We start from the raw sequence: 16,287 nt of genomic DNA on the forward strand, positions 1-16,287 counted from the left end.
GGTGTTGTTAAGTATTTGTATTGGCCGCATTGTTGCTAAAACAAATATCCATTTAGTGTGTTGTTGGATACTATGTTCCAACATGCAACATGGTTTAGGCATCCATATGAGATGTTGGACAGAATGTTCCAACATCCTGGCACGGTTCAGTGTGCATGAGTTCATGCCTATCTGTACGCGCGCCTTATCTTTAAAAGGAAACAACTTTCCCTTAACTTGATGACCAAGCAACGTACATATCTGTACAAAATCAGTTTTGGTTTATTCCCAAAAGAGCAAGAATATTTTAGGGAATATTTGAAGATGTTTTGGACGTTCCTAAAGATGTTCCTACATTTTAGGACTTTCCATAATTGTCTCTGATTCTGTTGTGTAGATCAGACCGATCTGCAATTTGTTCTGAAGCCCAACAAGGTTTGTTAGCCCATCACTACTACAAAATATATATTTTACATCATGGGGGTTTTAGTTTTCACATCAGTCGCAAAATAACTGAAGGGAAACATACACACTGTGAGTTTTTACATCAGTTGATATATGCACATGAGGGGAATTCTTAGTAGCATGTACCATTTACATCAGTGGATATTTGGAATGAAGGGAAAAAAACGCGGTGGCATTTTCTCAATTTGAGCGAAAGCTTTGTATATTTTTTTTCACATCAGTGGTTTGAACGGACTGAAGGAAAAAAACAAACTTTTACTTTGACCAATCCATTCATCTATCTAATTCACTTTCCCTTCCTCATTTTTCACTATCGTAATCTCGTTTCAATCTCACCGTCCAAGCTCACCAATATCGTTTCAATCTCAGTTCCAATTGGAATCCCAGTTCCCAATCTATCGTCCAAGCTCACCATCTATCGTTTCAATCTCAATTCCAATCATCAGCGCCACAACTTCAGATTCAGACTCAGCAACCAACACCTTCTCCTCAAGATGAAGCCTTGAAAAGGAACACCGATTGTGTCTACTTTCTTGCTTCTCCCCTCACATGCAAAAATGTTCTTTTCTTCTTCTACCTTTTTCTAAAAAGCCCTTTTTTATCTTTATCAATTATATCTTTTAGGGTTTCAGTTTCGTGTTTTCTCGAATTTGTTTTGGTTATTTTATCTTTTAATTATTGATTTGAAATAAAAATTCAATTTTGATTAATGGGGTTTGGTTTTCTTTGATTAAAGTTTGTGTTTTTAATTCCCTAAAATTTTTGAATTGTAGATATCCATCAATGAAGATTTTTTTGTTAGACTGTGAATTTTTTTATGGATTGCGTTTGTTGGTATCTTGATTAATTGATCATCTTGTTATTGATTGGATCTCTCTGACTGTTTTTTTGCCTCTCTTTTTGATCCCTACTTTTGTATTTAACTGATATTTGTACATGGCTGATCTAAGTAATTTGTATGCGAAATCAATTTAGTGATTTTCAAACCATAGACATATTCACTCTTAATTAGGTTATGTGTGCTCGGATTGGGAATAACACCATGATATGAGTTCCTGCTTGTACTTACGTGTATCACGGCTATGCATTTTAGTTTAGTTGTAAGGTTATAGATCAAAGATAGGGATTTTAATGAAGTTTCATGAATAGAGCATCTGACTATTAATATGATTTGGCTCCTTGTTCTAATCCAATTTCTCCATATTATATAATTATATTAATTAATTCTGGAATTACAGAATACAGTTATTACTCTTGTGGTATTATAATTGGCTATGCAGATAGTTACATATATAACTTATGTTTGGTTTGAATCATCATATATGTGTACATATACGATAGCTATATATATATATGAACTATGAGTTGGGTTTTCAACCATTATAGCCTACTGCCATGTATATTACTACTTATAAAACTATCAAAGGATGCTAGTTCCTAGTTTATGTAACTAAGTAAATTAAGGGTGATAATTAAAAGACACAAACTGTGAGGCAGAAGGGTATTCCCAAAACACATGGGGTACCCTAAGTAAGTTCGGTAAGGACATGTAAATGGGGCGCCATTTACGACTTATTAGTCTACCTTACCGGTTGGCAACCACCTAAGTATACTCACGCTCGGGTGGACTTTTGCAATACGCACAAATAAGTAAATGATGAGAATACCTTAACATAAAGGGTTGTGTTGATGATCAAGTTCTCTAGTAGAGATAAACCTTGTTATTCATACTCTTATGGATACATATGTATGATGATGAGATTATAATATCTAGATATAATCAAATAGTTGGTAAGAATTTTATATGCAAAAGCTTAATAATTATTGCCGATGAGGCGTGGCAGCCTTTCTCTTAGTTTCGTTTACTTTTATTCGTTAATAATTTGAAGTACGTGACTTGGTACTCCTTTGGATACTTCATGTAATAAGTACTATGTTTATTTGAGTTATAAACCTTAAGTTTCAACCAATTGCTAGTACCTTAGCGAACATTTCTATATTATATTCTTGTGTGTTAATCAATCACACTCATTATCATTATTTTTTATTATATTATTAAATATACTATATATTATTATTATATTATATGCTACAAAAAGCTTAGGAATTCAATGTGTATGTATGTAAATCCATGTGCTTACATACATTCTTCTCCACTACTACCATTCACACCACTGATTTCACTCCCAATCTTAGCCGTTAAGTTTATTTACACACTCCACATACCTTTTTCTTAACTACTTTCCTTTTTCAAGCTGAAAGTTTTTTTTTTATGACTCTAGTTTTCTTAAAGTTATTATTTTCAGCATTATCTCTCAAACAACTTATTCACTTTCTAAAGTAAGTTCACTGTACAAGATTAAAGAGTAAAAGGTTTTGCCGGTGATTGTGATAATTGTATCTGATAATTGGTTTATAGTCTCACTGTTGTCAATCACACTCTCCAATTAAGCATTCTGACATTTGTGCTCTTTAATTCACCATGATGTGCATATACTGTGAAGATCATGATGTTTAAGTTTCATTATTTGACCACTGCCAATTATCATTATTATGGCTTAAAACACTTTCCCTTCCTCACTTTTGATTTCATTTTTGTAGATTTCGTTTAATTTGACCGTCCTTCTCAATTTACAAAAAATTCTTCTCGATCGAGCACTACCTGTACGAGAAAGGAGTATCAGTGATCTTCATCGTCCTTATATTCTCACATCAAGCAAGTATCAACTCAGATAAGGTTTGTGTTTTTTCTTCTTCTCACTTCACCATGTATGTTGGAGCAGTTACCCATGTTCAAGGAAATCGACTACCTTGTGTGTTTCAAGTATTGCTTACAAACTGTTCGACGTAATGTCTCTGTTACTAATTTAATTACTAAGAACAATCAATGCTCCATTTCTTTGAGTCCCACCACTGTTGTGCTTACAAAGTGTTCGACGTAATGTCATTGTAAACTTTGAATGTGAGCTATAACTGTTCTGTGCTTTCACGGGTAATTAAAATTCTTAGCACAACAGACAATGAACTTATGTGCTTGCTATGTTAAAATGTGGGAGATGATGTCAAAGTTTAGTTGAAATTAGCAAATATGCCATGTCAAAGTTTATTTTGCATATTTTCAGTTTGGACAACATTCACTCATTCAAGATACGTATCCACCAGTCAAGGTTCACGACTTCGATGAAAGAGAATTTTTTTTTATTGGATTAGTTTGAAATTTGAAAAGAAAACTAGTAAAGATGTATCAATTTAGATTAGGAGCTCCATTGTGGTAGAAATTTGTTTCTTTACTTATTGGATTTTTGTACTGTGATCCTTACTCTTTGTTTTTGATTGTCACATTGTGAATCTCGGATGCTCCTTGACTGCTGATATTGTTTATTATTACGTGATTTGTCCAGCTCAATTCTCTCTTTTGGTTGATGCTGATGTTAGGGGATTTACTTCCCGACGTTTAGTTTGTCTTCTTTTTCAGGCTTCGACCCTATGTAATTAAAAAAAAACTTAGCCACCATACTCAGTGACAGTTTTTGCGTGTCATCTAAGAGATTTCTAGCTAGTAGTAATCTCGTACCTCCGTCTCTGTATCTCGACAAATAGATCGAAAGTGTTTGGGATTTTGGACCCAGTATGCTTGGATTTTAGTCCAAAAGATCATAATACTAAAACTAAAGTTCAGGGACACATACAAACTAGGTTGCGTGATTTGAACAAAGTGTGTTACTTAGCACCATATCTATATAAGTAAGTATATATTTAAATTATTTTTCTTATTTATCTTTGATAGCTTAAACCTTAATAATTGTTCTTCTACGTGTGCAGAAGACACTGGCAGTTAATAATTATTTGTCCCAAGGACAATAGTTTAGTTGTCCTTTGTTCAATGCACCAAGATCTTAATGAAGCAATGATTAAGATTGTTTCAAAGTAAATGTATATGTTACGTTGCATTTGATATATTACTTCCTACAACACTAAAATGTATAACTTTGATGATTTTTTTAATTTGGTTAACATATAGAGCTTTAGAGGTTCATCAACTTGCTCAGGGCAATAGAAAGAAGGTTAAATGGTTTCGTCCCAAAGTAAGTATGGTTCTTGTTTATCCTTAATTGTTCCCTGTATATTTTCCGTATGATTGTTTCTTGTATTAAAAGTGGAATGTGTTTGTCTGTTGAACTCTGTTGAACATGATTAAGATATGAATTCTTGTTTATCCTTTTACTGTACATTCACATGGTAGTGAAACAATATAATCTTGGAACTCTGTTGAACATGATTAAGATATGAATTCTTGTTTATCCTTTTATTCTTGTTTATCCTCCATAAAAAATTTACAATCTTCTCTCTCACTCAGTAGCTTAACATAGTTAGAAATAGTAGCCAATTGAAAACATATAGGTTTAGGGAAAAGCAAATTGTTGTCACCAAGGGTGTGTTCGTTTCTTAGCTGCTCCACTACTAAATCAATTAAGCTAGCATGTCTAATGCTAATTATAATGTGATGATATTATATGCTTATATAACAACATCTAAACTTTGAAAACAAGACTAAACTCAAATTATTTAGAAAGGGTAGTCTGGTAAAGTAAAAAAATTCACTGAGGTACGGTAGCTAGACTTAGCTTGATTACATTGGAACAGTTGTCCCATACAGAACAGAGTTAGATCTAGGATTCCATTACATGGACTCACATGCTTCTGCTTATAAAAAGCTGGAGAATATGTGCCTTTTTTACACTACTTAACCAATAATTCTTTTGTATAATACCTTCATGAATAGATACTGTTGTAAACTCAAGTCATTATAGAATGATAGATAATAAACTATTTTTTTTATATGAACTAATCACTTTATAAAAATGGCCATTCATTTGTAGCCAAGAAAGCAACCTAATGGCAATGATTGTGGATACTATGTGATGAAGAATATGCTAGATATCGTCTCTGCTAATATTACTAAGTCTTGGATGGAGGTATTTTAATTTTATGATAACATGTTTATACTATATGTATTGTCAAATATAAACATATCCTTATTAATATTAATTACTTATATTAACCTACACATTGTAGGTCTTCAATGATCCAACGCCATTAACTGATGATGACTTATATGATTTGCGAAACCAATGGGCAACTTGTTTTCTTGACTTGTATAAGGCTTAGGATTTACATGGTATGTTTTAAAGCCAATCTCATAATTTGACATTTGTAGAGAGTAGAATTTTGAACGGACTTGTATCTGTCTTAATGTGTGGTGGTTTTGGTGTGTCAAGTGCGTCTGCAGTTGAGATAACTTTTTCAATTGATTTTTTTTTTGTAGCTGAAAATTGATTATGATGTGGCTGAGATGAGACATTGCCGATGCTTACGACTTAGATGAGATGAGATGCTTTTTGTAGCTGAAGTTTAGCGTATTTACGATGATGATTCTGCTGTGGATTATTTTTTGTTTGAAATTTCTACTTAAGTTGTTGGATTATTTCTACCTATATTGTATTCAAATGCCTCTTTTCTAGCTTGGAATATTGACGTGGAAAATTGAGGATTGATTATGTAATATCCAATTAGATAATATAACTCTTTTTTGCATTAAAATTATCCATAATTTGTTTTCATTTTATTACTAAAAAAAAAAGCAGGGTCAAGCTTATTTGATAAGCCATTTAAAAAAAATTAAAAAAAATTATTTCACTACAGTGGATTTGAAAAAACCGATGTGAAATATACGTATTTAACATCAGTGTCGAACGTACAACTGATGTGAAAACTGTTGGGTTAATTTTCAAAGTGCGTCTATTACATCAGTGCAAGCGGAACTGATGTAGAAATTCAATATTTCACATCAGTTGCAACCTGATTTGAAAGGATACTGACTTACCACATCATATCAGTTTACATCGGTTACAAACTGATGTAAAAAGTCAATTCCAACTGATGTAAAAACTAATTTCTGTAGTAGTGCATATCTTAATATATAATACTAAGGTTCACAATGCATGCTCATTGTGAAGCCCTAAACCTAAACCTAATCCTGCCATTTTTGAGTTAAAAAAAATTTCTGAAAATAATCTCTGCAGGGAGTTGAACTCGCAACCCATAGCTTCCATCCAATCACTTTAACCACTTGACCAATAGCTGTTTTAGTGTTATAATTTTGCTTCCACTACTACATATGTCCTGTTGCCCTAACCCTAATTTAATTTCGGTTCCACTTTAATCCATTTAATTTAATTCTAATTTTTGAACTTCATTCTGCAGTTGCGGTTACAAAGGCTATGATTGAAATGTACACAGCCACAGTCTTTTGGTTTTCTCCATTCTGCAATGAATGCCTTGCGGTTACAATCATTTGAGGAGTTTTGCTCTCCTTTATAAACAGCATATCAGGATTTGTCTTTCCACCATTGCACAGGCATGACTTTCCACCATAACGACGTGGCGATGCTCTCTTACAACATGTTGATTGGTATGTATGCGCAAACTTTTCTTAAAAATATGATGCTTTCCCTATACAGTTTCCTTATTTTTGCGGTTTGAAGATGATGTTTGGTGTGTCGTTTTTTGCAGCACCGCTTGATCCCAACCCAGTGACCGAAATCGATATGATGATCAACGAGCTACGCCTTAAGTATAGGACATACATGGTTGAAGTTGACGTTGAATATGTGTGTGGTTTTGTTGTGGTCTGTTCTCCTTCCATCTGTTATTCTTTTTTAAAACACTGACAATGTTATTTGTTTCAACAGGGTACTGTTCTGTTGCCGATGATGTTTTCCCATGATTTTGGAGACCAGATCCAACAATATGCTACTCTGGTGGATCCAAAACACAATCAGTTTGAAGTGCTGGTTGAAAGGAATAACCAGGGGATTTATTTAACAAAGGGCTGGCACGCTATCCGTGATTTCTACAAAGTGCAGTTTGGTGCTTGGGTTACAATTGTGTTTATGGGAAATGGAAGGTTTGGTATTAGAATCAAGAACATGTTTGGTAAGAGAATTCGTTGCCCAACCTTTAACCCACCGATGAATTTTAGGGTTCATCGCAATGCTGTTCCGGTCACCCTTGATTGGTTTGTTCCAAGGCCATTCATGCATGACGAGGTGAACTTTCAACTCACGTATGAGAAGAAGCTTGCTGTTGCTGATGTTGAAAGTGGATTTTTGGTACATGTTAGCTGTCATCGTGTTAAAACAATTACAAGTATTTGTTGTGTGTTTTGTGAATAAGGCTGAGACATTTTTTTATGTTTTTTCAGGAACTTGCTGATATTGGTTTTGCTCAAATGGCTTTGGATAGAGAAACTTCGATAATAGATGTGGTGGACGAAAATGGCAACATATGAAACTGCACCCTTAGTTTTTCGATGGATCCTGCTCCAAACTTCAAGATTGGAGGTGGTTGGGAGCTTATGGTCAAGGCTAGAAGGTTCACAGAGGGTGCACGTGTGGTGATTGGTGCTCCTGCAATTGGCCTGAATTTAACCCTCTACTTCTGTGTGATTTGTCGTTGAGTCTAAGACATTTTGTACTAAACTTTGATGTAATTTTCCATTGTGATGTTTCTGTTCTTTCCATTTTCTGTTTTCATGAATAAGATAATGCAATCCTTATATGGATGAGTTTTTTGCATTGCAGCAAGAGTTTTTATTATATTTTTTTTCTGTTTTCTTTGTGCCAATGAAGCTATGTATTAATATACCTATTATGACAATTGTGAGAACAATTTATTGACGGAGCTGCATTGCTGCATAACTCTATTTGATTTGTCAAATTGTTGCTCAACCAGTATGTATATACACATAAACAAAATATGCTCCTATAGTGTCCATTAGGTTAAACACGGTTCGTAATGGTCCAGAACTCTATCATTTTATTGTATACATAACATAATTGTATTTGATCATCATTCCATTGTAAGCTTGAAAGTATTTGATCATCATATACCGATGCATGTTCTGCACGTAATGTAAGAGCTATTTGTAAAGATAAAGTACAAGAAATTGAAAGATATATAGTAAATCCTACTATCATTATACAAAAATCATGCCTTCTCCAAAAAAAAAAAAAATTAAAGAAGGGTAACATTGCAATCTAACACTAATAATATAAATCCTGTTACGTGTGGTCTGTATAACCCTTAAATGAATTGGCTTTAACTTTTTTTTTTCTTTTGGTTCAATAATTGGCTTAAACTTACCATGAAATACATGGTATGATGATTGTGACCGTTTCCTTTCTATTGCAGATGCTATATAAGATAATGCAATCCTTATATGGATGAGTTTTTTGCATTTCTCCAAGAGTTTTTGTTATATTCTTTTCTGTTTTCTTTGTGCCAATGAAGCTATGAATTAATATGCCTCTTATGAGAATTGTGAGAACAATTTAGTGATCTATTGTCTGCTTAATTTATTTGTTAACAGAGCTGCATTCTTGCATTACAGAATAAAGGTTGTGTTACTAAAATTAACCCATAGCATAGGCGCTTTTGTTTATAGTGGCATGCATATAATAAAAGCTGGTATTTTTAACCTTATGGATTCTTGAATTCATGGAACATAGACTATTACTACCAGGGCCTATGAATTTTAATTATAGTCGATATCTAGGAAATATTTGACACATTATTGCTATAGAGTGTACACCAAAAAAATTATTGCTACTTTAAAGCATATAGTTATTTAAGCACTAGACAGATTTTTCAGCATTGCATTGACACACAAATTTTAATAAAATCAAGCAGAAGAGTCTTCTTCCCCTTAAAAAATGATTGTTTTTAGTTAAAAAAATTATTTCTTCTATGTGATGTAAAAGTGGATTTTGAAAGTTTGATAAAAGTGGATTTTAGTTGATGAAAGTTTGTTTTTGGTGTTTAACAAAAAAATTAGTATAGACAAAATGATAGTGCATGGATGATGGATAGGGCTGGAAAAATTTGCCCTAGCATTATATATTGTCTTCCGTTAAAAAAATGTTGGTTTTTAATTAAAAAAATTATTTCTTCCATTTGATATAAAAGTGGATTTTGAAAGTTTAGTAAAAGTGGATTTTTGTTGATGAAAGTTTATTTTTGGTGTTTAACAAGTTTTTTTTTTAATATTGTTTATAAAATTTGGGTGATCATTCATATATTGGTTTCAAGAAAGAAAAAAAACTCCTTATTGTATGTATTGATTGAAGACCGTTATTTTGTGTGAGTTGGAATATGATTGATTGAGACTTTGGCAGTTATTTTGATGGAATATCAATTGCTATAACTATTGTTAATTCTAATTATTGGGACTTTTCACTCTCAATTTTCATGGAATATCTAATTATGGAGACTTTTATGCTTGATTGAGGAAAACTGTTTTTCATTCATGCCAAAGCTGCGCCCAACAGTTAAAAAAAACTGATATTGCAAGTGACTCTTAGGTTGAGTAGTGAGATTTTAATGAGATACCACAAATTCTGGTGTATATATAGATCATGGATCATCACTCTATTATTCACTAAACATTGAAATCAAAGTTCTAGGTGAAACTCTTCCTTCGTGTGCTTGCTACTACCATGGCTCCACTCATCACTCCTGTTGCCGCCATTGTTGCTGGAAAGATCAACATCAAACTTCGAGTTCGTGTTGTTCATGTTTGGACCGTGTCTGAGTTCAACAATCCAAATGAGGATAACTCTATTCACATGCTATTGCTTGATGACAAGGTTGGTTTTTTGAAATTATATAATGTGGTCTTATATTTTGAAAATTATATTTGGCTCAGGTTGTTTTATATTTCACCTTTGTTTAACTTATAAAAACAGCTTGGAAAGATACAAGTATCTGCTAAAAAACATTTGGTGCCAAAGATAAGGTCAAATGTGGAAGAGGGATTTGCATATGACATTGAGAATGTTTTGGTGACTAAAAACGATCCTAAGTATCAGGTTACCCAACATAGGTTCAAGCTAACCCTTATAGACAGGACAAAGTTCTTTAAAATTGATGCAAGTACCATTCCTTTAAATCATTTTGATTTTATGCCTTTCAATGAAATATTGGAAGCAGAGAGGGAGGAAAAAACTGTCGGTGAGTGTCTAGATTTGGAGTAATATATTGAGCATAATGTTATTTTCGTTTGTGTTTGCGTATGTTTTTTATATCGTAAGCATTTTACTGTAAATCCATTATGCGTAGATGTGATTGGACAAGTCATTGAGAGAGATGAATTGAAAGAGAAGGATGTTAATGGCCGTAGGAGTAAGCTATTGGATCTTACCTTGCAGGATTCTGAGTATGTGGTTTAAAAAATTCTCCAAGTTTTATGTTTTCAAATTTTGTTCAGTTATATTAACCAAGTGATATGTGTGTTTCAGAAGTAGGAGAGTTCATTGCACTCTATGGGCTGACTATGCTGAGAGGATGAATTCATTCCTGGCAGCTCATGATCCATCATCGCCTGTTGTGGTTTTGATCCAACAAGGCAAGCTAAAAAAATACCAAGGGGTCATGGGCGTTTCCAATGCTTTTTTTGGAACTAAACTACTGCTGGATGGTGACTTGCATGAAGCTATTGAATTCAAATCTAAGTAATATAATTTTAATTTGTCGAATTTTGTTTTTTCAGTTTTTGAAGTTATTACTGGGCTTTTGACTTCTAACTGATTTCTGCCCTTGGTTGCTAATCAGAATTGATGGTGGAGATGTGCAAGTGTCCCAATGCATAAGTCAGAATACAGCTTCAACAGTTGTCTCTTTGGTTGATGATATGCTTCAGACTAAGCGAATGACAATTGAGGACTTAATAGAGGCAACTGAGGTGTGCTATGTGACATTGTATGAATTGAAGTTAGATTTGTTAAATGCACCATTTCATCTTTTTTATTGTTTCAGCAATGCCAAGGGATTGTTCTCGCTACAATTTGTGAGATCGAATCAGAATACAGTTGGTATTACCAGGCATGTACAAAGTGCGCAGGGAGGGTGAGGACTGTTGCAGGTCGTTTATATTGTGGAAAGTGTAACACTGGAAGGAACGCAGTGCCAAGGTAATTGAAATCACGAAAGAACCAATTGTCTATAAATATGATTATCAGTTCGTGCTCAATTGTTTGTGATGTGGTTTGTCAATTAATTTGTCAAATGTTGCATATTCTGAAATAGGTTCAAATTGCATGTTCAAGTCATGGATAACACTGGATCAACAAGCTTTATACTGTTTGATTTTCATATTTTATCCATAACAACAGAGAGAGGTGTGATCACTAAGATGTACTTTCAAGGTTTGATACTTACTATTAAAATTTGCTTTTAGGATTGACACATATGCAATTTGTATGACCCGTGCGGCAGCACGGGTGCAAGGACTAGTTGCTTCAGTATAAAAGGAAGACTTCAAGACCTAATTAGGTATTCAAGCCGTCATATACTAAAAATTTAGCTTTTAGGGTTTTGAGTCTATGTGTTCTACTCTTGTATCGTTTGATGCAAGTTTAGTCATGTTTTATTTGTGAGCCTTTCTTGTATCATCTTGGTACATGCTAAGAACTGTGTGTTGAGTTGTAAACTCAGCTTTGAAGCAAGGTTATAGTTGTTTGTGTTTGAAGGTAACTTCACCGTTTGTTTGTTTTTAGTCTGATAGGTCACAGGGGCTGTGACTGACTATAGGATAGTGAGATGAGATCTCAGATCTAGGAGTTCCTAGGTTGAAGTCTAGACGGGTGGGTCCTAGGTCATAAAGTGTAATTTGCTGAGAGCTTTTGAATAAGGACTACACTAGTGGATTTCCTTCCTGGCTTGGTAGCCCCCAGAGTAGGTGTGTTTGTCACCGAACTTGGTCAACAAACTCACTGCGTCTTTTACTTTCCTGTCATTTATTTTCTTGTTTTTATTTCTGTTTACTTCGTGATGTTGAAACATTGAACGGAACATTATAAACGTTGAAACATCGCACAAAACATATTAAAACAAGTACGCTAGAATTTCAAGTGTCATAATATTTTCAGTATAAATAGTTGGTTGATTAGAAGAGGACACCTAATGGATGCTACGGAAGCATGAAGATCGCTCACAATGAAGATATGAAGCACAACCTGAGAGAATTCTGTCACAAGTCCCACACACATGTTGAAGGTAAAATCTACATGAAAACTAGAGAAAACATGTGACAAGTGCTTTAGGCGCACGTGCTCTGCGCGTGGGAATAGTGCGTCAAATGGATGTGTATAGCATGATGCGGGGTGCATGCCCAGAAGATAAGAAGTTTCCGTGTAGATTAAAAACAACATACGCAACGTGCATAAGGTCATACAAGGTGCACATGCACAATTGGGTTTTTTTTCTTCCTATATATATATATATATATATATATATATATATATATATATATATATATATATATATATATATATATATGATTTTCCAACCAGAAACAAGGGTTTCGAATTTTAATGCTCGAAGAATAGAAGGGAAATCCCATTAACTAGATGTTGTGTTTTTTAAGCCATGACAAGAAGATTGATATTGTTATCATCACTTTTTGAATGTAAGGTTTCTATGCAATTTAAACTATGTTTATTCATTATATCTCATTGCTTAATGTTTCTCACTTTCTAATCAACTTTGAATCAATTCTAGATTATAGCTTATTAACCCTAGGTTTTATAACTTGCTCTAGGTAGTGTTCTCTAGTTAATTCATTTAGTCATAGGAAATTAATTAGTGTGGCTATAGTTAAACAATCTTGAAAGCGTTTAATAATGTGAGTTTGATTTTAGACATTAGGGTTCTATATTATATAAACGGGACCTAGAGCCCAAAAATAGGTCCTGGTCTATTCTGTTAATTGCCATAGACCGGAAAACGTTGTTGATTTAGGAACTAGTATTACCAAACAAGAACATATAGGGGATTCAGTAAATCCTAGTTACTTTTAACTTCATTTGCAACCAACGATCTTGAAGCCCATCGCCCCCAATTTAAGTAGAACGAAAAACCCATGTGAATACAATTTTACTTTAATAATTGTGTGATTTGATACACTCGTCAAAATTGTCGATTTATTTTAACATGACGATTACACTTGAGTCACGTGCAGACACACACACAAACAAAAAAAGATTATTTCTACTTGTTTATTCTATTTTTCGTATTGTGCTATTTGATGTATTTTTGTTTGTCGTTTATGCCAGGTCAATTATATTTTTATGTTTTGCAACGCGAAAACATAATCTTTATTTTAACACCTACAATCCAGGGTGGATGGATCATCCTAACTCATACTAAGGGAAGATTGAGGTGTAAATTTGTAATACCTAATCATGACATTTTTTTAAAGAGAAATGATAACTCTCTATGATACTCTCATTGTACCTTTACTCTCTCTCTCTCTCTCTCTCTCTCCCCCTCTCCCTCTCTCTCTCTCTCTCTCTCTCTCTCTCTCTCTCTCTCTCGTATTGTCCAATAAAAAGAGAGAAAAAAGGTTGTCAAGTGAAAGTTGTTTAAAACTGGTTGTCAAAATAACATTCCTCTTTTTCAAAATCAACAAGTGGAGTCCAACTTGAAAGAATTTCTCGCGCAGATCATAAAGGTGTGTCAAGAAAACATCGAGGCCTTGTCAAAATTCAAGATGACAGGAAAAATAAAGAGGAGTGATATTTGAACAACCAAAATCAACAAGTGGAGTCCAACTTGAAAGAATTTCTCGCGCAGATCATAAAGGTGTCTCAAGAAAACATCGAGGCCTTGTCAAAATTCAAGATGACAGGAAAAATAAAGAGGAGTGATATTTGAACAACCAAAATCAAACAACTTTAGTGACAACTTTTTTTTCCTCTCTTCTTATTGGACAATAACAATAGAGAGAAAAAGAAAGAGAGAGAATAAAAGTATAATGAGTGTATGAGAAATAAAGTTGTCACAAAAGTTGTTTAAAAATGGTTGTTCAAATATCATTTCTCAAAAATAAATAAGCATATATGAAAAACTTGGTGATGCAGATTGCATATCTCGCAACATAAATGGCTACTCTGACCACCAGAGGTGTATTTTTAGGTAATACTCATGTCACTATATACTTTAATTAGCTTATGGTGGGTGGGCTACATGTTAACAAAAAGGATTCACATCCATAGAGTGCTTTATTATAGGTTGATGGAGGTAGGAACCGTCCAATGATAGAAAGCCAAGTCAAAAAAGTGTTTCAAAGTAAACAACATGATGAAATGATAATAATAAATTAGAAACTACTATTTATAAGCAAGTAAGTTTTGTAATGATAATGTAACCGTACATGATTTTCCATATTTAGAAAAGTAGACAAAACTTCCCTTCTTTGGTCTCAAGCAAAGGCTATGAGAATAGATGAGTGAAGAATAAGCCTTGTTTATCTTCAATGCAAACCAGCAGTAATGATTCATGCCATAATTATGTTGTAGCATATGGTTTCTTAGCTCTACCGAATCATCAAACTATATGGTTTCTAGGTGATGATTGTAATGTTGAAATGCTGAAGAAAGCAATGGTCCAGGGGATTGACATATGCACAAATAAGAACGCAAAGAGTTGTAATAAATAGTCTCATAATGCTCGTAATAACTTCTTTAAAGCATCAATTTGCTTTACCAATGGGTTGTTATTTTATTCTCACATTTTCATTAGATGCAAATATTAGAGAAAATAAAAATCAATAAAATATGGATTCTTCTAAGTGATTGAAGATTTGAGTCTTTTAAGTAAGTGATAAGAAGTTCATTGTCTGAATTTTGTGTATAGAGAAAATTTGATTGAAAGAGGAGAATGCACTTTATGTGTGCAACAAAATTCATATAAATATTAATCATCGCTCAACAACGATAATAACTCTGTGTCTATAACATGAGAAAAAAATCAGGCTAATTAAGAATTGTAATTGCTTTCTTGAAAAAAGTAATTAATTTTTTTAGGCGAAGTAATTAATTTTGATTATTGAATGTAATATAAAATAAATTATAATACATGAGAGAGAGAGAGAGAGAGAGAGAGAGAGAGAGAGAGAGAGAGAGAGAGAGAGAGAGAGAGAGAGGCGGCCATGGGTCTAACCTAGGGCAACCACGTCGGTAATCATCGTTGAGAGTGAGGAATCACAGGAGGGGCAGGGTTCCAGTCAGGGAGACAAATGAGGTGATATGATAGAATGGTCTAGGTTGAGTTCAAGACGTTGAAAAGCGATCCGATTGAGTGATCGATGACATAATAGACCAACAAGTTCTTCTCGGCAAGGAGGTTTAGGTTTTGATAGGATTTTTAGATGCGTCCTTGTTTCAAGCCCTTTTCTCGTAAAAACTATTATATCGTAGGTTCTTGTCAGAATAATCATTGTAATTAAATTTTACATACTATTTAATATAAAAAGAAACACAACCCTTAGTTTGATAGATTTTCAGATCCATCCATGCTTCAAGCCCCCCATTTCTTAGGATAATAAGGACCTTCACTTGTGAAAACTATTATACTGTATGTTCTTGTGAAAACAATTATTGTAATTTAATTTTATATATTATTTATTATTAAAAAATTTAACGCTCAATTTGATAGAAATTTAGATGCGTCTGTTTCGAGCCCTCCATTTGTCAGGGTAATAAGGCCCCTCAAAAGTGAAACAGTAGAATACATGAGAGGGATTTGACCACTTTGAAAAATATTTACAAATACATAGAACATTACTTATTCCACCCTATGCCCTTCTCACGCGTCTGCAAAAATTACAAAATAGCCCTTCGGAATACAAAATCCGTAAATTCAAAATCGTTTCCGGATTACATAATCCGGACAGCTTCGTAGATCTCCCGAGACATAATCAGACCATCCCGAGACATCCCACTG

The 16,287-nt window shown here is 33.7% G+C and overlaps 3 protein-coding genes across 4 annotated transcripts; all 3 read left to right on the forward strand.

Moving 5' to 3' along the window:
• Positions 1-789: 789 nt before the first annotated feature.
• On the forward strand, positions 790-6,045 carry LOC146916406 (uncharacterized). 2 transcript variants are annotated; one of them, XM_085718533.1, is made up of 9 exons: positions 790-1,003; positions 3,046-3,181; positions 3,920-3,929; positions 4,161-4,188; positions 4,267-4,371; positions 4,466-4,529; positions 5,325-5,420; positions 5,521-5,623; positions 5,771-6,045. In XM_085718533.1, exons 5-8 carry the CDS (start codon positions 4,328-4,330, stop codon positions 5,611-5,613), a joined length of 297 nt encoding a protein of 98 aa, XP_085574659.1. In that variant the 5' UTR covers positions 790-1,003; positions 3,046-3,181; positions 3,920-3,929; positions 4,161-4,188; positions 4,267-4,327; the 3' UTR covers positions 5,614-5,623; positions 5,771-6,045. The 2 variants fall into 2 exon arrangements, with proteins under 2 accessions (XP_085574659.1, XP_085574658.1); XM_085718532.1 differs by lacking the exons at positions 790-1,003; positions 3,046-3,181; positions 3,920-3,929 and having other exon boundaries at positions 4,030-4,188.
• An 819-nt stretch (positions 6,046-6,864) lies between these two features.
• Positions 6,865-7,936, forward strand: LOC146916407 (uncharacterized). Its single transcript, XM_085721621.1, has 4 exons — positions 6,865-6,916; positions 7,018-7,115; positions 7,197-7,616; positions 7,709-7,936. Exons 1-4 carry the CDS (start codon positions 6,865-6,867, stop codon positions 7,793-7,795), a joined length of 657 nt encoding a protein of 218 aa, XP_085577747.1. The 3' UTR covers positions 7,796-7,936.
• Positions 7,937-10,001: 2,065 nt separating this feature from the next.
• On the forward strand, positions 10,002-11,740 carry LOC146916408 (replication protein A 70 kDa DNA-binding subunit A-like). The gene is made up of 7 exons (XM_085721622.1): positions 10,002-10,151; positions 10,251-10,515; positions 10,624-10,720; positions 10,803-11,015; positions 11,116-11,245; positions 11,320-11,474; positions 11,590-11,740. Exons 1-7 carry the CDS (start codon positions 10,002-10,004, stop codon positions 11,738-11,740), a joined length of 1,161 nt encoding a protein of 386 aa, XP_085577748.1.
• The last annotated feature ends 4,547 nt before the right edge of the window (positions 11,741-16,287 follow it).

This window comes from Medicago sativa, chromosome 6 (genome assembly GCF_051527215.1).
Source record: "Medicago sativa cultivar Bolivia chromosome 6, Bolivia_mono, whole genome shotgun sequence".
NCBI classification, from domain to species: Eukaryota; Viridiplantae; Streptophyta; class Magnoliopsida; order Fabales; family Fabaceae; genus Medicago; species Medicago sativa.